At 36.9% G+C, this 24,537-nt stretch overlaps 1 protein-coding gene across 5 annotated transcripts in view; it reads left to right on the forward strand.

The window, feature by feature from the left end:
* Positions 1-24,537, forward strand: part of LOC122515355 (RNA-binding protein Musashi homolog Rbp6) — a 557,776-nt gene that overhangs the window by 203,415 nt on the left and 329,824 nt on the right. For all 5 annotated transcript variants that reach the window (XM_043632682.1, XM_043632674.1, XM_043632690.1 and 2 more), the window contains exon 3: positions 8,715-8,796. In XM_043632682.1, the coding sequence (XP_043488617.1) occupies positions 8,715-8,796 (82 nt within the window). The remainder of the gene's footprint in view (positions 1-8,714; positions 8,797-24,537) is intronic.

The raw sequence follows: 24,537 nt of genomic DNA on the forward strand, positions 1-24,537 counted from the left end.
GAGAGAGAGAGAGATGGAAAGAAGACGAGACCCCCAGAGAAAGACCGGAAAGAAGAGGAGAATCGGAATGAGAGAGAAAGAGAAAGCTGTAGGGGGGAAGAGAAAAGGAAAGGAAAGAACGGGAAAGATATAAAAGGAGACTATGGTGTAAGTGAGACGTAGAGAGAGTACTGGCTTAGCGGAGCGTATTATCGTATGAGAATCTCTCATCGAATCCAATAGTTCGAGCGCGCGGATGTGGAATAAAGCTCATCAAGGATTCAGCCCGCAATCCACATTCGATGAATTAAAGATGTCTCCAGGAGAGTAACAAGAATGGATATCTCCCTTTTCCTATATATATATCTATGTATCTATATATCTATATATATATCTATATATATCTTTCGGTTTTTCCTTATCTTTCGTTTTTCTTTCTCTCTCTTTTACTTTGCTTTTACGTCGAACATCGCGCTGCTGATCTTGCTCGTTGCACCCGGTTGGTAGCAGCACCCATTTCTTTTCCACTCTCTGCAAAAGTTCCGTCGACTTTTACCCTCCTCATTAGCAATGGGATTAAGCTCTATCGTTACACGACCATCGGTCACGATTGGGGAAAAAGGGAAAAGTTTTGCGAGGTTTTTTCTTCGGCTTTATGTCGAATTCGATGCCATAAATCGTCGAAGAAATATCGATATATATATAGAGAGAGAGAGAGAGAGAGTATAGAAAAGATAGATATAGAGAGAGATAGAGAAGGGGGTGATTGGAGGGAGATCGAGTAAAGAAAAATGTGCGAGCAAAGTTCGCGGAAAACTTGATGAATCATTTACGAACGAATTCGGTTTCTTGTTATTACGAATGTTGGAAATATGGGATTGCTTGAAAGTGGGGTAGATTATGTGTCTCTAGAGTTTTAGTTCGGAGCTCAAAGGAACAGGTAAAGGAGAATTTAATTCATAGTGGAATAAAGTGTCAGCGTAAAATCGTAGGTTCGCGAGCTAGCTAACTCTAGCTAGCTAGCTAGCTAGCTAGCTAGGAGCTAGACTTTGGTTGGTGGTAAAGAAGGGGTTACGGGGGAGGTTCGAGGTAGTAGGAATGAGAGGGCGCCAGGAGTTGGGTAGATTTGTACCTGCGTGGTTGCCATCATTAGAATGGTGGGCCATAGCTGCAATGCGGGCACCCATGCGACCGAGTGGTGGGGACAGAGTGGTGGCTAGATACCCACTATGCATCGAGTATGCACTCTAACTATACATCGACTATGCACTATCGCAACTCGTAGAAGAACGAGCTTGGCTCGTGGCCAGGTAGGCTTCAGGTTCTGTCATCCCTCCTACGTTCCTATGTAGCAATCTATATATGCCTACCAAATCAACTCCTCCCTTTCCTCCACCACCTCCTCCTCCTCCTCCAACTTCTTTTCCTCCATTCCTCCTCCTCCTTCTTCTTCTTCTTCTTCTTTTTACTCGAATCGGCCCTCCAGCAGAATCTACGACTATAATGTCAAAGTCCTTTTTTTTCCTATTCTTTGGAATATAAATAGTAGGGTATATAAATAGGTCATCTTCTTATTTCCGATCAACTTTTTGTCCTTATTTTTTCTTTTTTTACTTATCTTTTTTTTATCGATAAACTTTATGCAAGGATACGTCTAGTCTTACTTTTTTAATTACATTTCAAACGTATTTTTGATTACGTTTTAAGAGAATATATTGTTTTGAAATTAATTGTTGTTTTTTTTTCTTCATAAATTCATCTACGTTAGACGATTTATTCCATGCCAATAAGGTTTGAAAGAAATACTGGAAACAAAATTTGATATTGATTTAATATTCCGAGATAAATGGATTAAATTTTGTTTCATCGATCAATCTTCTCGAAGTTTTACTTCTAGACGTGCAATAATGTAAAATGCGTAAACCTTATACGCATAGGACGAAAACAACTTTCGTTGAAATTAAAGTATTATATTTATTAACGTGTTATTTCGTTGTTTTCTTCGTTCTCGTTTCAATTTTATTCTTTTTAAGAAAAATTAATTAAAGGATAAGATTCGTGCCGTGTTTTTCGTATTATTTCGGCTACTTTTACCAACAGTTTATGTGACTATTCATAAAAGCTAGCGCGTATTTGCACCACCACCACCACCATCACTACCACCACTGTCTTTTTGGAATACTACGGTATGGTTAAAATAGACCGGCACGCGAACGAAAGCAACATGAGAAACGTAGAGTCGTGCTCATCCCTCTTCTCGCATCTCTTACTCCTGTTTGTCAATTTTTTATTTTTTTTATTTTTCTTATCTCTCTCTCTTTGTATCTACCATACATCTTTCTATTTCTCATGCTTAAAAGTTCGCACAGTAAAGAGGATCTTACGTATTATGTTTCACCTACCAATAACAGATTGAAATTTTCAATTATTGATCAAAAATTTGAAACGTATAACATGTAATTATTATTTTTATATCGCATTAGTCAAATGAAAATCTACAATTGGTCTAGAATCAATAAAGATTAATAATAAACAATTATAAAATATCCAAGGTTGATATCAATTCGATATATATATATATGTAAACGGAAAATATATTCTTTTTAAACTTGGCGCACTAAGTACGATCTGCTCACCTGTATGACGGTATTTAAAACTAAAAAAAAGTGATAACGTATTTAATTTACATAAGTTCGTTATATAAAGATATATTATTAATTGTTATTAACCGTACGGGTGATTAAAGTAGTGTTGTGAAATAGTGGCGAATAACTGACTTTAATTGTCGTTTATATTATTTTACAGGTAATATATAATTTTTAGGTATTGTAAATAGTAATAATAATTAGAACATAACATCATATTTTACAGAGAAACTAATTAGTCAATTTATTTGAACCATACGAAACCCTGGATATAGAAACATATTATATATATATATATATATATATATACTTTGATTTTATCTACACTTTTTTTTCATTCATTCTAGTATCCACTTCTCAAATGTAAAATAAAAAAAAAAAACGATGCTAAAATAATAATCCATTATCGTAGACGACGACGACGACGACGATGCGGCACGTCTTCGCTAGTGGGAAATCTCATCTTTCTAAGATCATAAGGAAAGCGGTATTTTTTCCTTCTTCTTCTTCTTCTTCTTCTTCTTTTTGGTTTTTCTTTTTTTTTCTTTACTCGAAGGTATCGCGGAGCCATTAATATAACCCGTGGATTGCTCGCGTCTCCTTTCCTTTCCTTTCCTTTTTTTTTTTTCTTTTCCTAACCTCTCCTTTCTCGTTTGCTTTTTCACGCAGCAGTAACTCCGCGTTTATTTAAATAATGCTTTAAGGTCGAGCCTTGAGCGTCCTTTGGCGCAGAATAAGTAATCTTAACGGATTCGTGGATGATGATGAGAGTGAGAAGAAGAAGAAGAAGAAGAAAAAGTAGGAGGATGAGGAGGATGAGAATGAAAAGAAGAGAGGAAGCAAGTGGAAAAGAAACAAGAAAAATAAGAAGAAGAAGTTAGAGGAAGACGATGACGCGGGGGGTTGGGGGGGTGGTAACCCTTGCGAAGGGATAGCGTTCGGAAAGAGTAGTGAAAGGGAATATAAGAAGGAAGAACAGAGATATGAGAGACAGAAGGATAAGAAGAAAGGAGTAGACAAGGCCATTCGTTTCAATGAACGAATTCTCTGGAATGGGGAAACAGGCTCCTCTCCTTCTCTCTCTCTCTCTCTCTCCTTTTCAAATCCCTTCCTCCCTTCGACTTCTACTTCTCTTGAAGATTCCAACGTGAAATAGAACGGGATAGAAATTCACGTATATATGTATATAGAACTTTATACGAACCCTTTTTCTTCTTCTTCTTCTTCTTCTCTGAATAGAAAAACACTCGAAACGGACCAACGCCTTCTTCGTTTTCTTTTCTCGTTTCTTCCCTTGCGTATTATTGCCGTGTTCGTGGTGGTTCCTCTATTTTCTTCCCTTTTCTTCTTCTTCTTCTTCTTCTTCCTTTTCAAGTTCTTCTTCGTTTCTCGCAACCTTTCCTCGGTATCTTATTTGAATGAACTGCCACGTTTTTCCGTTTTCTTTTTTTTTGTTTTGTTTGTTTGTTTGTTTGCTTGCTTGCTTGCTTGCTCTTCTTCCTGGGATATATATGCGACCAATATGTTTTTCAAAAGTTGATTTTATATTACGAGTTTTGCTTGGTCTCTGTAGATATGAAAAGAAAACGTCGGAATAAAGAAGAGAAAATGTTGCAGGAGCATACTACTACTCGAGAATCGCTTGAAGGTGCCTTCCTTCAAAATTTGCTTGGTTTAACAATTTTCGGTGGTACTCTCAATGTTTTTTGGCCCGCTACTTGAGCTTTTAAAAAGCGACGCGAAACTGTTTCTTCTTATCTTTTGCTGCCTCGTTGAAGCCAAATTTGTAATCTCATTCGTCGTTATATATAATATTTTTCTTTTGGAATCTTGAGAATTTCAAATTACTTTTTCAAACTTTCTTTCGCATTACATTTTTTCGTTTTTCTTTTTTTTCGTCTATAAATCTCAATAAAAATAGTTCATCTTAATTTGATATATTTATCTTTCACGCTTGCTTTGAGGAATAAATTAAGATTTTTCAATAAATACTTGTCAGGTTGAAAAAAAAATATATCAGTCGCTTTATATATTAAAGGATATAAAGCAAGGATTAATGTTGACGAATGAGGTGTGTGAAAGTTGGTCGCAGCAACGTTACATGGCTTACTACTGGCTGCAGCTTGCATAGAAAATTGAACAATCGATTTAATCTCGAACGATCACACGTGCTTAGAAGAGAGAGGGAGGGAGAGAGAGAGAGAAGGAAGAAGGTGCATTGACCCTTTACCCCACCATCTTTAGATATAATTACTTCTCTTGACTCATCATCGTTATCGTTTTCTTATTATAGTCTACAACGCGTACAAATTATTTTTTATTTTATTTCTTTTTATTTTTTTTTATTCTTCATACTATTAAATACCAGTAGAAAATAATTGATCTCGGGCTCTCGTTGTTTACGTTAACTCGACGATTATTCTTGTTCAAATAGTTAATGCTTTAAGAAGATTCTCTAATGCACTTTAGATTAACGATTTGAAATTCCTTTTGGATTTGAACGTTGTTCGAGGAAGAAGATACTCTAGTAGATACGCGTATACGTTTAATTTGTTCCATACCGTTTTTGTCACGCCTTTTAATCATTCTTAACGTTCGTATAAACGTGTCACTTTAAGATCTATTAAGCAGAAGAAATATTTGCCAAGTATTTACGTTTTAAGTGCTTTAGAGATAGAATTTTATCGATGATTTTAGTAAATATCTTAATGAGATAGATTACTCCTTGAAGAATATATTTGAAAATCTTATACAAAAGTTGTTCGTTTAATATTCGACGTTTTTCATTAATCAAAATATCGTCTTCTCATATTTTTTTTTGTTCTCTTTTAATCATAATTATAAGAACGAGAGGAAGACTTTTATTCATATAGAGAAATTCTAGGGAACAGACGTATCACTTGGATAGGGTAAAAGGATCGAAGGACTTGGCAATTCCTTTTTTTTTTCCTTCCTTCCTTCCTTCCTAACTGTATACGAGGGAAAAGGGCAAAAGAATGCAAGGAATTGTGCATAGACGCGCCACGCCGATTCTCAGCTTGAAAAATAAGTCGTGCCGAGGAACAATTAAGGAAATGACGGCCGTAAATTTTCGCGGGTTCTAAGAGACGTTTTTAAGAGTACCTCTTCTAGCAAACGACGAAATTACTTCCATCAATCCGCGCCGAGACAAATTAAAGAAGCATCGGCGAGCGGGGGGCCCCTCCCCACCCCACGTCCTCTCCCTCCCCCCTCCCTCTTTCCTTCCCACGGTTTGCTCCTCTTCGACTTAACGACATTTTCATAGCTCAAACGGAGAATAATAGAAAATGGTAGAAGAAAGGAGAGTAGTAAAAGGGCTTTGGAAAGGGTAAAAGAAAAACTATTCGATTAGGGGACGCGAATCAGCTTCATCGTTTTAAGCTTATTGAGAGATCACCGATTAGTTTTTTATCATCGTTCTCGTTTGCTGCTTGTCAGTCAACTCAACGAAATGGTTCTTATATTCGACTTTATTATCGCTCATCAAGATTTCTATGTAAATCTTTCTCGCAAATATATATGATGATATTTAACAACTCTCCCCCTTTGGAAAATAATTAATTGGAATTTGTAGTCAATTAATACGTTACGACTAAAACATTATGACTCAGGATGAATATTCCCCTTGTCGTGATTAACAATTTTCTGAGATATCATCGTCGTAATTGCGGAATAATATACCTCCGGCAATTTAGAGGAAAACGCAATAATTTGACTAATTATAAGAACACAGAGAATTTAGCGAGAGTGATTAATGAATAAAAGGGAAAGTTAATTCGTGCATTGTTTTAATCTGAAGGAAGAAGCAAACGTTCTCCCCGATCGATCTTTTCCCTCTTTTTTTTTTTTTCTTTTTTGTTTTCAAATCGGTTGATCACCGTCGTAATAATATATTTTACAGATACGTTCCAATACGACGTTATAATAAATTCTTTTTTTTTGGGGAAAACCTCGAATGATACTCAAACGTTCTCTCGAACACGTTCGCGAGAACAATTTCCCGTTTAGATTCTCCTTGGTAAATCCCGTAAAGATAACCAAACGAGGAAGAAACGTGTCGAGCAAAAGGAAAACTTTCGCATAATTTTCTCTTTTAGTAGCCTATCGCGTTAGTGTATCTCCAAGTTATCGAAGGCAGAAGAGAGCACTTGCGACCGAATAGGCTAGTAACTACCGAGCATTACTAGGTTTTCAAAGCAGTCTGGATAAAACAGCGTATAATTAGATAGAGTGTAAGATATATTTGGAGCTTGGCCATATTGGCTCTCCGCCAGGGTTCACCATTTGACGATATAACTACGCGTTGCTAGGAGAGAGTGGGAAAGAAGTGGCAAAGGGAGGAAAGAGGAGAAAGGGAGGAAGGAAGGAGAGTGTGAGGTCGAAGGGTGCCATGGTCGGAAGGTACTCAAGATTGGTTACACTATGTTACGTGCCATCGGATCTTTATAGAGCCTCCTGCGACGATTCTGCCATGGTCTACAATAAATTGTCTTCATTACTCTTATTCTCTATGCACGAATGGAAATTGCACCGTGTAAAATGTACGATTCGAATCCAGTTGGAGTCGGTCTAACTAGAATATTTCTTTTCGTACAATACCAGCTAAGAGAAGTTTATTCATATACACACCACGGGGTCGTGACTTCGAGCCAAATCGATTTTTAATTTTGCGAAATGACGCTCGTTATCGGTCAAACCGATAATGTCTCATTGTTAAATAATTACTATGCGACTATCGACGATAATCATGCAAGAAACGTGATAGATTATCCTTTCGTTCGATGTTATTAATCTTTTCATAAATCCAACGAACATTAATAATTACGTAGACATATATATATATTTATATATTATATATTTGAGAGAGAGAGAGAGAGAGTGTCAATAAGCTCACGCTCGTATATCGAGCATGAGTAATTAGGTCCCTACGACGACGGGTTAAGCTGAAGCTCTCCTGTGTACGCACGCACTACGAGTTTATCACGGTATGCGGATTATGCTCGACACTGTCAAGTCGCGCTGTTATCTACTAATTCCAATTACTGTCAACGATTCTCTCTCTCTCCGTCGCATTGCTCAAAGAGATTTTCGTCAAAATCAGAAACTCCGCTCGCGCTTGAATATGAGAATTTCAAATAATTCATAAATCATTTTATATTTTGATATTTCCAATTGACCCATCGTACTACGTGATTTGCAAGCTACGATATCGACGGGTGCATCACACGTACGCCCTCTCCCCCTTCCCCTTCCCCTCCTCCCCTTTTTTCCCCCACTTTAGTCGCGTGATCCTTCAACTGATAAAACTATTTTCCCGTCACTCGAGTTTGATTTTGAAAGGATCGTTAAAGCGATCATCGTTAACGAGTTACTTGCTTCGTAGAGTTTAGTTTTTCGCGTTTCACCTGTAGAGATATAGAGGACTGCAGGCAGCAGGTAGAAACGGCGGACGTGTACCCGTCACGCGGCGGACACCAGTTCGATTTCTTCTTCGTTCGATGCAAATCGAGGGGAAAAATGAAAGTTTTAATTCGGTTTTAAATAGAGCTTAGGTAGGCCGGTCTCGCAATTACGAAAGTTTTGGTAATTGGCCGAATCCTTTCGGCTTGCGTTCGTTACCAATTTCGTAGCAGCAAACGGGATTTAACCAAGTGCGAGGAGGGCTTTACTGTAGGGGATGATGCTCTACGTGTACGGTACTTTGAAGAGGGTTCGCGTGATACGCTATTTTCAACTTAATATATTTTAAGTGTATGATTTTATTTTGGAATTCATGTCAATTGAAATAGAAACGGGGGGGGGAAAAAGGGAACTATTCCAATCCGGTCTTGATTGAAATTGGATAATGTCGAGATTCGCGTAATCGTTCGTGTCAACGCGTAATTAAATACGTCGGTTAAAGACCGAATATTTTGTGAGTTGATTTTTATATACATTAATATTTCAAACATACACCAAGCGACCACGCGCGAATCAAGACATTGTCCAATTTCAATTTTTCACGATAACGCATAATATAACTCTATTTACGAATAAATAATAATTTGTATCTTCTTTTTATCGTTTCAGAGGGCCTTAGAGAGTACTTCACCAAGTATGGAGATATCACAGAGGTTATGGTTATGAAAGATCCCACAACGCGACGATCAAGGTGAGCAACATAGTTTGTTGGAGCCGAATCGGGGTTAAAGGAGGAAATTGTGTGTTTTCACTTTTATCATCGAATAATGATTTATCGCGTATGATCAGGATAGACGCGTTCGAAAACGCATCGAAGCGCGTATCGATCCTATCGATCGATCGGTCAGGATTGGTCGGTTGGGTTCTACTGCGGCGTAATCCTTTGAGCGCTCTCCCTAGAGGAAAATTGCTAGTGGGTGACCATACCGCGGTTAGTAATTGTACTACGCGAAATTTCCGTTGGTCGAATCTGCCGGTTGGTCGCTTATCTTCGTGCGGTTCGGAGGAATGTCCCTCGAGGATCTGGATCATGATCTACGGGAACGATCGACGATCAAGCATGCGGAATTTGAGAGCGCTTATTAGCGGCATCATGGTATTCCATTCTCGCGTGTTACGGGCTTTCCTTTTGAAACGCAGACGTGCACGCAAAGTTACATTGCTATAGGTACGCTTTCGTATTATTACCTATTGAATCTTGCTTTAAACGTAATCGATATAACGTTATCATTATTGGGTATTAGATAGGAATTTTCTACGAAACGTATAAACAAATAAATTTCCTAATAATAATAATAATTATTATTAATTATATTTATAATTATTATTAATTATATTTTATAATAATATTATTAATTATATTATTAAATATATATTAATATATAATAATAATAATAATTATTATTATTATTATTATTATATTATAATATTACGTTTTTATACGTTCGAGCATCGTAGAAATAAATGGGAAGAAAGAGGGGCACCGTTCGCGTAGATCGAATCGTTCTATCGTGCGAACGACAAAGAACCTTTCGTGATGGAAGAGATTATCGCGTTAAGAGATAATATTCATGAGTATGCTAATTTCGAATAAAACGTTACGTTATTCTCAAGTATGCCGGTTTCTTTAGGAGAAAAATGTCGATAAATAGGTGATATGTAAATACGCGGTGTTTAAATTACTCGCGGGGGACTCCTTTTTTTTTCTTTAATGAGCCAATCATCGTTAAGCTCGTACACGGTATATCAATCTATTTATGAAAATTTATCGATGCATTAAAATTGTTAGCTGAAAAAAAAAATAATGAATATTTTATTATCTACATTATTTTTTCATTTGCGAAGATTTTAATCCACTGCCCCCCCCCTCTTTACCCCAGGGACCAATCGACCGATCATAATTGCATTCGTTAAAGTATATGAACATCCTAATCTCGTGGTAGAATCTCGCATCTGCGTTTAGAGTGACAGTAGATGCTATAAGGGGGCCGGGGGGGAGGGGGAAGGGAGGTTTAAGCGGCGAGTTGCTAAGTGCAGTGCATCTGCGCTTAGATAACGAAAGGAAATAATGGACGCTTGGGATCGTTCCACGTTTTGCAGGTAAAGCTAGTTCACATTCGTTGTCACATTTATCTACCTGATAAGTTTATTCTCGGGCACACCATCTCGGCCTACTATCTTTAAATACGTTTCACGAAATCGCATTTAGGCACCTACACAGGCGATTATTAACGTTACGTCAGGTATTACTGAAATAGGTCTCAGGTGCAAATAAATTAACCGATAGTCAAGCCAACCGAGAGATAAGGGATGGAATTTCAACGCGTTATATTGCGAACTACCTATGCTTAATATTAATTAATAGACCGTTTAATTTGTTCTCTTTCGGAGGATTAGAATCGGAATAAATTTTAATGATCGGGGAGAAGGGGGGGGGGTAACGTAAAACGAGAAAGAAGATAATGAAAGTAATGAGAGAACATTTTAAATGAAATTTGTATCTTTCTCGTACGAGAAACAAAAGTTGGATAGATCGGTTTGTTTCGCGTAGCGAATAAATATTTCTACTTTAAAAAAAAAAAAATAAGCATAATACATTTCCAATTTGAAAAAGTAAAATACTTCGATAAGAGTGTATTTAGAAACGGGCCGTGGAATTTTCTCACCTGTTAGGCGAGAAATCGTTGGAACAAATCCGAAGTGATATCGACAAACAAAAAACTTAGTCAGTGGTGCTTGTAGGGACGGTAAATGCCGGGGCATCAGAGTAATTACCGGTTTTTAAGTAGCAGAAACGAGGGGTGGATTGCTACGACGAGGGTGCAAGAAATAGAAGGGGAATAAGAGAGTGAGAAAGAAAAAGAAAAGAAAAAAAGGAAATGAACGAAAGCGGAGAAGTAGGAGGAGGAGGAGGAGGAGGGGGGGATACTTTGGACTAGGTATTACAGGTGAATTCCGCGTTACGACGTGATAAGAAAATAGTACGAGATTGTTCTTTTTCATTTTCGTTTATGTTCCTTCCTTAAATTCTACGAGACACTTTTGTTGAATAATAATTTCCAAATTGCGATTGACTAAAATTACATTTCTACTTTTTGATTCGCATTTACGATCATAACGAGCGAATAAATTTTACTCGTCTCGCGCGGTGGTGGGAATTTATTAAAATCTAAATTACTATTTATTTCTCATTTTTATCTTACTTTCCTTCTTTTTTCTTTGTTTGTTCTATCCGAGACAAACCTTTAAAAGGAAGAAAATACGACTCGTTTGTCGTGTCATTCCATCAAATGATATACTACTTACCTCTACTCTTACTTATTGTTAGTAAAGAGCAATTCACAAAATGCCTACGTGCTTTTGTACCATTCGTATTCAGTTCTTGGGTTGAATAAAGTCGTATTCTCGTTTCTTTTGATGTATGCATATACATATACCTATATATATATATACAATACTTGAGAAAAAGATGGCACGATGATCAAAGGATAGATAAGTAAGCCAGCAAGAAAAAGGCACGTTCGAGGCATTAAAATCATCGTTTGCCTGGGAAGATGATACAGTCAAAGCTCGTTCAACAGGAAATTATATGCGTATGCCATCGTGTATGGGGTTTTCGAATAATAAGAACATTGTCGTATTATAGTTGTCGATGATTTAACGATGATATCTTTCTTTTTTTTCAACTCTTCAAAGATATTTCAACTATATTATCAAAGAAATAAACGCGTGTATTCGTCTCGTACGTAAATTAGTATTGTTCTTTGGTACAATCTTGGAAACAAAAATACAAAAGTTGAAAAGATTGCGGAATATAATTGCTGTTAAATTATCGTACAGTATTATACATTTTTATCTCTTTTCAACTAATATCGAGTACTCTCTCAGCTTCCTGCCTCCCTCCCCCATTCTCCCCCTCCTTACCTATTTTCCCCGTACCTCGTTACTCTTCGACTAATTAATTGGCCAGAAACTTTTAGTAGCCGCCCGTCTCGCGACCCCTTCTAATTATTCATTCCTTTCATTCCGAAGAGAATAAGATAGAAAGAATGAGAGAGAGAGAGAGAGAGAGAAAAAGAGAGAAAACGAGAACTACCGGACAACAAAATGAAACACGGAACAACTTACTTCTGTCGGAGCTATAAAGCAGAAGCAACAGCCAGCCGACGAGCCTATTCACACCCGCTTATTAAACGGAAATAAAGCCTGTAGAATCAAAATCCCTTTACTCCCTGTTCGTGTTCATTCTCTTCTCTCTCACCTTTCTATCTATCTTGTCCTCATCCCGTTTTCTCTTCCCCCTTTTCTACCCTCTTCAACTCTTCTCGACCTTTCTCTCTTTCTCACTCGGAATGCTTCAAAAGTTCGACAACAGTTAGGAATTGTTCCGTTCGTTAACCCCGTTTACGAAACGACATCGTTGTTGTTGATTATATTCGACAAAAATTATAAAGAACCTTTTTGTCGATTGAAAAATTTCACGAGATATATTTTATTCGTTTGTGGATTATCATTGATTGATATTTTAAATGCGTCAATGCGCCTTGCAATGTAGTATAATAATAATAATATATAATAATTAAATATAATAATAATTTATAAAAATTTATATATAATAATATTTAAAAAAAAAAAAATTTATATATAATTATATTTAAAAAAAATTTATAAATAAAATATAATAATAATTTTTAAGTAGTATAATAAGTCAAGGGATGATTCTACGCGGAAATATAATACACAAATTTGATGTAACTTTTTGTTAATTGAAGTTTAGTTTATAACGAGTTAATCGATTTTTAAGTTTGAACAATAAAATACGATTTAATTTGATATACGTGAAGATTGTTTATAGAATCGTCTCTAGGATTATGTCTTTTTAATATAAACAACAAACGATAGTTTTAAACGGAAAGTCATAGAGTGCAGACGTGTTTAGCAATCACGTACGTAAATTCAAACTTTTATACATCTAAATCGAAATTTATTCTATTATTTCAACGTAATACATATCTGTGTATTTTTATAATTAATCTGATATTGTGCGTAATTGTGCAATTATCGATAAACATCTGTTTAGTTAGAAAAAAAAATGTCCTATAATTATTCACGTCATCGATAGGGTATCGAATATGCGATCGTAAGTTCAGCTGGTCGTGTAGTTTGCTTAGTACCTATCGATGATATATCATGTCAATCGTATTGAAGTTTGAATCACATAAGTCGGATAATAGCTATTATCGATGATGTATCGTTTGTATGGATATACCAATTGACTGACTAAATTTACGACTTAAAATGCTCACGCGAAAATACTTAACGAGAGATATGATTTAATTGTTACTCACTTTCGAGAAAAATATCTTCCAATTAAAATGAAAAAAATAATTTACTGGTAATCCTTTATAGCGCGTTGGAATTTGCTTTACATCTAACGACATTTTTCTAGCAGGTGAAAACCGCTTAAAGGGTGACCAAAGAGAGAAAGTGAAATGAGAGGGAACGGGGGGGGGAGAAAGAGAGATAAGGCAAAGACATAGTAGGACTTCGGTAGAGGGTTCTGGAACAAGGGTGGTTGAATCTCTCAGCGCCACGTCGTAGCTCATATTTCCCGCAAAGGGACGTGGATCCTGTATGCAGGGGGTGAGACGGGGAGTTACTCTGCGGGTTGTAAATTAATGGTTAGCCCGTGGCACGGGGGGTTTCGGCCTAAGGGTTTTGCTTGATCTATGGATGGTATGTGTGCCGGGTCAAACTGGGTCTTGCCCACTGATACGACGACGGTAGCTTCACGAAAACTGCTTCTTCTGTCTTCTACCCTTAATCGCTCTAAGATTGATATCGGCTTCTCTGCCTCTTATCGTTCCTCATAAGAATCTTCCTTTTTATCGCTTCGATTCTTCGTCGTGAGCCCTTTTTTATTTTTTTTTTTGAACTTTGCCAAAAAATGTCTACCTTTTCAACCTTTTTCCATTGGAAAAAGATTGGGATTGGAAACGCAAGAGAAAATTTTCTTTTCGAGAATTAAACGACTTGCGTCTATCGGGAGATAAAGTTAAGTAGTTATATTATATATTTTAAAAAGATCTCTATTTAACAGGTTAACGTTCAATATTTTTACACCATAGAGAGATAACGTTTCCTTGCAATTTCGAATAAACGCATTGCAGTCGATTTAATCGCTATTTTACGATTTCACGAGCGATCCTAGAGAAGAAGAAGGGGGAAGGGGGATCTTAGGAACGATCGATGCGTAATAGTAGTAGTAGTAGTAGTAGTTATTCGAAAGCAGTTAACTTTAGTGCCAGAGTTTTCGGAATCGTACTTACAAAAGAGGTAAGACGACCATTATTCCTCGAGATAAACGATATTATTTTGTCGCATAGTTCTTCCCCTTAATGTTAAATTAAATGCGCAATAATGCGCTTTCGTATGTGACCAACGAAAAACTAACAAGATACTATATATTATATAGAACAAATAATTGTCATTTATTTTCGAACAATATTTCTTTTTCCTATCGTCGAGATGTTCGATTAAAAAACATTCTTCTTCGCTCGCGAAACGTTTTATTCGACATTATTTCTTTTTTTTTTTTTTTTTGAATTACTTATGCGGTGGTCAGTTATACGCGTTACACGACCTTGTTCACACGACATGGAATCAACTTTTCTTCAACGGTTATTTTACCCTCTTTTGCGGTGGCGCTTATGTTTTACATATAAGTATAGTGGTCTGATGAGAAAATTGCCCTCGGGGGAACACAAGGGTAAGAGGAAAGATTATTCGCTCGCTCCACCTATTCTACAATATATAGAATATATATATATTATATATATGTACTATATATTCTACACATTGTATAGTAGAACCCACGTACTAGGAACATGCGTCACTGTCAACCTACGATATAATATACGTTGATTTTTCAGTAACGTATTTATGCTTGAACGGACATTGGACATGTCGATGCACAATTCTGCATTGTGCAGCCATGAATACATACAACAGTTCAGGTCACACGTACGTGTAACGTTAGGCTCACTTCCTCGTCGGAATGTACGACACAAGAATGAAAAGCGTATCCCCTATTTGCGATCGATGAACGATTAGTATAATAATATTCTCATGATTTAATGTAATATTTTTTTTTGCCTCGTGTTGTCATGTGTGTGTGGGGTACGTGCGATACGATATAAAAAATATAAAAAAAAAAGAAAATCTATATCTGATTGAATTTCAAATGTTGCGGAACTCACGCATTGTTTCAACGCTTCTGCGTTTCCCCCCCCACTCTTGGCCTTCTAAAACTGTCAACTATGCTACGATCATTAGTTGTTGTCAGTCAGTCAACGTGAGTCGAAAGGTTTGAACAAGTAATAGACAAGACAAATAGATCTGACTTTGTTACTTTTTTTACTTTTTTTTCTTCCTTTTTCGATCGTTTCGTTACTATTTTTAATTTCAATGTTATTGTTATTTTTAATCCCTTAAATTAATAGATACTTACTGTAAGTAATATATTATTTCTTTTTTAATAGTTATCGGAGCCCTTTGACGACGAATTAAATTTTGTTTAAATTATAAACGTTTATAATATAATACAACGAAAAAATATTCTTCTTTAATAAGTTTGAATTTGTTTACCGATCATTAAAGTATCTTTAAAATATTGATTACGTGACGAATATCATAAAGTACATTTTAAATGTTTTATAGACCACTTAAAGACGATAATATAATGAAAATAATCGTTCCTTTTCCTTTTAATAGCTCCCATACATTAATCGAGTTGTATTCGTTTAACGACCTGTATCGACATGTCTCTTCGCTATTTTATCATCGTTAAACACGATTACACGGGATGTTAAATTTTTATTGCTATTTGACATTATTAAATATCGTATATAATAACTAAATACGAAGCTGCACGATTGCAATTATTTTTCTAATCCTTTTATTATATCTCTATATATATTTCATTTATTTATTTATCTATTTTTTGATTCACCTTTTTATCGAAAAAAATTCTATATGGTTTTCTAGATATCACGGACGAGCGATTTGTTATAATACCATCGTGCGTTAAAATGAAAACAAAACCGGGTACGCCCGGTGTGGGAGGTTAGCACGAGAGAAAGAGAAAAAGAGAGAGAATTTAAATTCATGTCTCGATACTCGAAAAGCGAATAGCCATTGAATAAGAAGAATTGTAAATATCATATCGTTGTTTCTCGTTGATCGAATTTTCGAACTTTTTCTTTTTCTTTTTTTTTTCCTTTCCTTCACTTCTTTTTATCCCCGACAATTTCTTTTTCTTCAACATAAATGAGCACCTTGCTGGGGGAGTAGTGGGGGGGGAGGGTGTTGAAAGAGAAAAACGGCTACGTTCTCCTATCGACAGTCTCATTTCCTGATTCGAACTTATCAAGACAAATAAACAACGAGGTATTCTTTTCTCTTTCTTTCTCTCTCTCTCCCTCTCTCTCTCTCTCTCTCATTCTTTTCTCGATTCGTTCAACGAGCTCTCGCGATCGACAAATATCTGTAATGAACAAACTATCCGATTTGAGCCCTTCGCCACTTCGCCATCACTTCCTCTCCCACCCCCTCCCCCCTCCCCCTTCCACCTTCCCTCTCACTAACCCCTTTTTCTCTTTTCTCTTTTCTCGAAACCATCATCACGCTCTCGATACACTTCCCTATTCCCTATCGGTCGTTGCAAACTTTTCGATAACCAATCTCAATTTCAACATGATGTGTCCGTTATGTGTTTCCTACGTTCTTTGCCTCAATAACGAGTGCTTTCCCTCAATCTCCATTTTTCTTCATCGTTTTCTTCATCTTCTCTCTTTCCTTGTCTTACTTTTTCTTTCTATTTTACTTTTCTTTTTTTTTTTATTTTTATTTTTAGTTTTTCAAAGAATACACGTTGCCTTAACATTTGCGAAAGTTATTTTCTCACGGAGATAATTTAACTTTTAACTGTGTATATATATATATAAGACTATAACTCTTATCATTAAGTGAGGTTAACCAATAAACTAAAATTTGTTTTTCTGAAAACCAAAATTCAAATTGCTATTTATTATGTACATAATTTAATTACATCAATCACTATATCTAAATACCCTTACCTGAAAACCAAAAAAAAACGACAATTAAAGTTTATTATTCCCACCTATTCTAAACAGTTTATTTATTTCTATTTATAACGAATATTCTTTACTCCTTTTCACATCTCCTTTATCTTGTCTTCTTCCCCTTTCTTTGTTTATCAATCGCCACTCATTTCTTTCTACCGATGTTATTAATCGATCCTTCCAACGAGAGCTGCTTGAAGTGCGACAAAATACATCAAAGGAATACATTTCCTTTACATATATATTAGAAATATATATTTTTTAATTTTCTTATTAAATATAATACGCGATCGATTTTTTGGTGGTACAACGTTTAAAAGAAAATTTACGTATAACTAAACGAGTGCGAATCATTGCAAATTGACCTTTTGCGATTTTCGTTATAAAAAATAGTAAAAGCATCCTTTTTTTTTTTCTTTTAACTGAAAGACCGATTACATTCAAAACGATCTAATTTACGTATTTCCAAATTTCGACGCAACGTATTGAACGAAATTCGTCGCATTTTTACCCCCCCCGTCCCTTTTTTAAAATGATACTTTGATACTTATGTATCATTAAATTCAACGATACGCGAAGTACTCGATGCATCGTAACGAGCTATATGACCAAGGAAGGAAATTATCGTTCGAGCTCGAAACTAACGACGTTTCTTCCTCCGCTTTGATGACTCAATAGAGAGAGAGAGAGAGAAAAAGAGAGAAAGAAAGAGAGAGAGAGAGAGAGAAGGTCTCATTAAAACTTCTCGTCATTGGGAAGAAGTCAAGAAGGAAAGAAAAAAAGAAAAGAAGGTTAAAAAATAAAAATGAAATCTAAAATCTCGACTTTATTCATTCACCGTCGATCTCTATCTCTCTCTCTCTCCCCCCTCTTCTCTCCACGACTCTTATCAATTTCAGTTGATTCTGCGAACGAGCACCGCATTCGTCTAGAAATTTTCAGTTACGACGATATGATAGGTACGAACACGACGATGATGATGATGATGATGATGATGATGGTATGTGGAATAAAGGTTGAAAGAAAAAGATATTCGACGACGACGGTATGCTTCTACTACTTCTGCTTCTGCTGCTGCTGCTGCTGTTACAAGGAAAGAAATCGAATAAAAGAGAGAGAGAAAGAGAGAGAAAAGGAGAAGAAAACCAACCGTTCGACTTTCCCATCGAGCAATCTGTTAATTCGACCGTAAATCGTCGTTAGCGGAAAATTTAGCTTGAACTTACCGGCGATAATTACACTGGTTTTGCTGCACGTGGTTGGTGGTGGTGGTGGTGGTGGTGGTGGTACGACGACATAGACGAGAAGAAATAGAAGAAGAAAAGAAAATGAAAGAGAGTGAGAGAAAGAGAGAGAGAAAGAACAGAGTGTAAAGTGGGTAATATGAGAGAATGAGAGAGAGAGAGAGAGAGAGATAGATAACACTAGCGAAGTAGAATTTATTGGGCGATAAGCACCCCGCAACTTTCTTCCCTTACGATCGTCATTCCTTATCAGTCCACTCGTGGCCCCCCGACATTGGCGTATCGAAAATGGCACCACTAGGCTTTATGAATCGGGATTATTAAGGTTCTTCCTAGAGATCACAGATCTTTCTTTTTTTTCCTTGGTTCTTTGCCTTTATTTTTGTCTATTTTCATTATTCCGTTTCACGGATCGTAGACAAAGGTGTTGCGTTAATATAAACTTTTGATTTTTTATTTTCTCATACTCTTATGAAAGATAAAAACAATTCGTTGAAATAAAAGTATAATGGAACTTCGAATGCATATGCTGTAGGGAAAAAAAAAATACGCGCGATAGGTAATATATAGAAACTAATACTAATTAAATAGAATGACTTTATTAAAATAAAATTCAATGGCGAGATATTTTTTCGCGACGGTAGATGGCAAATAAAATCTCTCGGCTTGATATTCGTTCTTCTAACTCGCTCAGTCACTCGCTCACTTATTCACTCACACTTTCATATATATATATAAATATTTTCATCCTTTTTTTTTTTTTGTTATTTTTATCGAATTCCTATGCATCTGCGATATCTTTTTCCACCATGACGGTTATTGTTAATGAGATAAAACGATTGGTGCCGATCCTATTATAACGTTATAAAATATTATTGAAACTAAAAAAGGAACAGAATTAGTTTTTTCAAAATCATAATGATCGTTCGTTTTCAATAGAATAATTTGCACGCGCAAAAGAAAGTTAAAGATTATTACAAAGTGTAACGCAGACGTATATAAGATCAGGTAATTTGAAATAGTCATAAACGCATTGAAGGGATACGATATAAAGGGATGAAACGAAAAAGGGTTTTGAATAATTTATCAGTGCATCTGACGGACGTGCGTGGGTGGGGTGGAATAGGGGGTGGTCGTGTTGGTGGTTGTGATGTTGGGCGATCTCGTTATGGCGAGTTCTATGGTGTCGGTTCTTCTAGTTACGATGCGAGCTCTTATCGGCTCGATGGGTGGTCGAAAGGCGATCATCCTAACAGTGTTTCCTTTACGAGATATACCTTCAGAAGGGAACTCGTCGATCGATCGCAAGACCGACCAACCAACCAACCATTTTAACAACAACGAACTGTTACCAAGAAAGGGATTTAATAATAACGTTAAATTAATCAGTTTAAATATTCTTACTATATAATAATAATAATAATAATAATAAAAGTTAAAATTATAATCGTCAATTTATTATTCTATTTGATATTTATTTCAATTCTATATCGAATTCAATTCTATTCGCGTTTAATAAGAATTCGATTAATTTCGTTTAATAATTAAATCATTCGTCGACAAGATTTTTCTAATAATTAAGTAAAAATACTCGTTTATACGGGCTTCAGAAAAAGAAGAGAAAGGAATCACGATTCGTGGCTAACACAATGGTTCCTCTTCTCTTCTCTTCTCTTCTCTTCTGTTCTCTTCTCTTCTATTCGTATCCCCCGTTTAGTCTTCCTTTTTTTTTTTTCTTTGTTCAATTCCGTTCGACTGTGTTCCGTGTTTCGTGGCAAGGAACACGCGATTCCTGCGTTAACTCCCGCAGGGCAGCACAGTGGGTGTCCTCGCACGGACTTCGCATTAACCCACCTTTGCATCCCTTCTCTTTCTAACACGTTTTCTTTCTCTCTTTCTAACCCCTTGCTCTTCATGCCCTCCCTCCTCCCTTCCCTCCCCTCGACTTACTTAGTCGTCATCATCCCTCTTCCAAGCGCAATCTCCTAACACACGCCGGTCGGCCGGCTGTTCGTGCTATCTCGAATAAGGGCTCGTAGAAACTCACGCGTTAGATTCAACGCGCTATATTCACCACCCTTATTTATTCTTTGATCAGACCCGAAAGCAAGGCACGACGCTTAATGAGCCACACACGTACCGGACATTAAATTCAAACCTCGAGGAAATGAAGAGTTTAACGCGGCCAGGGACTCCTCTCTCTCTCTCTCTCTTTTTCTCTCTCTTTCTTTCTCTCTCTCGTTTAAAACACGCACGAACTATGCTACAAAAATCTCCCCTCCCCCCTTCTCTCATTAGCATCCACGTTGCCTTACCTACCTACCTACCTACCTACCTGCCTGCCTGCCTGCCTGCCTCGTTTCTACATTTACTTTTTTCCCTTCTTTTTTTTTTCTAACCCGTTTTAGAAGAAGGCTGCAGTACTTTTTTTTATGTATTTTTTTTCTATTTTGACGAGCATTAACGCAGGAAACGCCTTTCTTCTCGTCTCGCGACGGTCGTATTATCGCTCCTTGAAAATTATATCCTCGTGTCAGGTGAGTATGTAAAAAGAAATAAAAAAAAAAGAAAAAGAAGAGTCGAAAAATATAAAAAAGTAGAAGAAATTTCTTTTCTTTCTGTTTTTTTTTTTTTTTTGTTTCCTTTTACGAACACTCCTCCCATCGGACCGTTTTACAAACTTGGAAACTATTTAACGATGCGCTTTTACGACGTTAACTTGTAATGTCGGGTACTAGCGCATTCAACGTGCACCAGACGTACGTTACAGAATCTTTTGCAAAAGCTTTTACAAGCTTACTTCGTATTTTATAAAACGACTTTTTTTATGCATCGGTAATGATTTTTTTCCAGATTTGTTCATTTCAAAGAGAACTACGACGTATTTTGTACAGGAAAGGAGAGGGGGGGGGTTGGGTGTGGGTCTCACAATCGAATATCAATTTTATATTATTTATTCGTAGGTTTATATTATTATTATTTTTGTTAATTTTTTGATCAATTATATTAATTAATATATTTATATTATTTAGAATTGCACAAAACGTTTTCGGATATTTCAAACGAGGCAAGGTAACCAACCTAAGGCGGCTTAAACTCGATTGGTTTTTGCTCGTATTTCGTTGTTAGTCGTCGAGTGGTGGACGCTCCTAGCACCTTTATAAATCATCGACTCCGGTGCTTAATCGCCCGGAATTTGGGAGGGGTTGGACGTTACTACGAGTGAGAGAGAGAGAGAGATACGTAGGAGATTTTGCACGAAATCTCGGCAATTTTGAATATTTCGTAATCCTATTTTAATCCCTTAAGCCACAGATTTTCCATTCCTATTTTCGTATAGACGACGAATCGCTTGGATGGTCGAGACACGACGCGTCCTCTTCCTCCTCCTCCTCCTCCTCTTCCTCTTCCTTCTCCCGCTTTATTTTCTTCTATCTCTTTTCGTTATGTCTGTGAGCTTTTAAGAAGGTAACACCTGTGACCGCGATCCGCAAGTTGGGATCATCATCCTATATCGGTGATTCGAGAGAGAATTTCTATTTAGATGCGCGATATTAATAAGCGAACATCAACGCATTTTAGTTATCCGCCTAGCGAGTTAATGTTCCCTTCTCCCCCCTCCCTCCACCTCCCGCCTCCCCATCCCTCGTTCACCTCGTCACGTCTCCTTGAAAACGTTTTAAAAGCGTTCGCGTCTGAGATGCTTGTAATTGAGCCGAGGAAAATCAGGATACTCTGGATGAGAAATTATACGTTAGACGTTTATAAAAACGTGGCAATTTGGCGCGACTCGGTAACACCTGACAAAACGTATGAAGATTCATTTCGTTTATGTGTATATATATATATATATGTATATGTATTATATATACGTATAGTACGTTATATGTCGCGAGCATCGTTGAACGAATCACGAGCAAGAATCGTCCGTCTGAAATTTAATGGGCGTGTTTAACTTCGGTAGACCATGATATTCGTCTCTTCCCACATTTCCCAAATTCCAGAATCATATCTACGAGTTGAGTTGAGTTGAGCAATTAATTGAACGGTGAAATATAAACCGTTGTGAGATAGACTCTATTGAAATTTATTCGATTAAAGTACGGATCGTTGTGACACTTTTTCCAACCCCAAAAATAAAAAAAAGGAACAACAAATGATTAATATCGTTCTTATCGAAACCCTAGTATTATCGGATAGTAAAAGAATTGACTAAAAATCGGAGAGAGGGGGGTGCGTTTGAACATTTTGATTGCAACGATCCGTCGTTTGCAAAATAGTAGAGTCCTCGGTAGACACGAGGAAAAGCAAGCTAGTTAAAGCCAATGCCGTTGTCCTGTGGCACGACACACGTACATATGTAAGTACTTACATATACGTATAGTTTACTCGTGGAAGCAGAACTATCCTCATGGCGTGTCCTGACGTTTCGCACACTAACTCGCTCATTCGTACGTTCGCTCACTCGTTCCTTCCTTCCTTCGTTCGTTCGTTCGTTCGTCCATCGTATTCGCTTTTCAACGAACGTATATACATACACACACGCACACATATACTTACATGCATGCATGCATGCATGCATACGTAGGTGCATTCGTTCTCGCGTGCTCTCGCGTGCATCGGAGTCGCCTAGTGTACTGGATGGATTGCCAGCGAGCGTTGTTAAGTTAGTTCTCCGTGTTACGTGTTGCTGTCGAGGGAGTAGTTCTGCTAATTAAATTGCCGGGTAGGTCCGCTCTTCTGCGGGGGAGCGGTTGGGGGGAGGGGAGGGAAGAGAGGCTGAAAAAATAGTGGAATTTGGAACTGCACATCGGTGAAAGAGAGGGTGATAGGTCACGGGGAAACTCTCGTGCGTGGAACGAACGTCCATCGCCGGGGAAATTTCGATTAAACGGCCGCGTTCGTTTCCATCCTGACCAGGACGATAACGAGAGTGAGAGAGAGAGAGAGTGTGAGAGAGAGAAAGGAATGGATGAAGTGCGGAATAAAAAGCGTCGAATAAATTAACGTCAAGGAAACACGTTGAACGAAATGCTCCCCCTATCGGTCTTATTTTTAAAGCGATAGAACCAAAAGTCATCTCGCTACGAAAAATCACACTAAAGCCAACCCGTTCGGGGGAAAGATAATATTTCGTTTTGTTTTTTATTATTATCGCTATACCCCGATTTTTTTCCGTTAATTATTTTTCTATCATATTTCGTTCTTTCCCTCTTCCTAGTTCGTATTCATCTCAGTTAGGTTCATCGTATATAGTGTTATACTTTAATTACGCTTGTTACGAATCAACAAGCTGAATAAATATTTTCACTTCTTTGACGTTATTGCAATTTCTATTAACTCACTTTATGGATTATATGTATATTTTTCTTTTCGTTTTTTTACTCTCGAACTTTTTACCATTTCTTTTTTTTTCTTCATTTTTTTACGAGTTTTCCCATCGCTTTAATTGATAATCTTTAAATCATTGTAAAGTAATCAGCAAGTTTTTAATTACGCGTGATCTTCCTAGTTGATCTTTCTAGCAATCTAGTTGGAATTACTATTATTTTGCGCAACTTCGTTAATATCCCTCTTTGCGGTACGCTGCGGAATTTTATTGTCAATAAACGACGGGCAAATAACTTTGCATCGAATATGAATACTCTTCTATTGAAAGGAATGTGCTTCCGTGTTGCGAACGATTAGCATTAAATATTTTACGAGTCTGGGTAATCACTTCTAGTTTCAATTGTAACGATTTTATCGCGAGACATTTAATGCAACCCGTACTTTCGGCTAGTTTTTTTTTCCTTATAGAATGTTTGTGTGTGTGTGTGTGTGTGTCGCAGGTATTAGATAAGCAACAGAGCCTTCTTGTGTGTTGCTTGTTCTTTTATTCGACTCTTGTTTTCTTTTTCTTTATTTTTATTTTGTACGTTCAACGGTAAAAACGACCCAAACACATTGACTATTCAAAAATGTATGCTCTGTCGGTCGATGATTTGATTTATTACGTGCGTGCTAAAAATACAAGTTGCCGTCGGCGGGGGCTTACGGTAACGA

Source organism: Polistes fuscatus, unplaced genomic scaffold (genome assembly GCF_010416935.1).
Source record: "Polistes fuscatus isolate 324 unplaced genomic scaffold, CU_Pfus_HIC Scaffold1, whole genome shotgun sequence".
Taxonomy (NCBI): domain Eukaryota; kingdom Metazoa; phylum Arthropoda; class Insecta; order Hymenoptera; family Vespidae; genus Polistes; species Polistes fuscatus.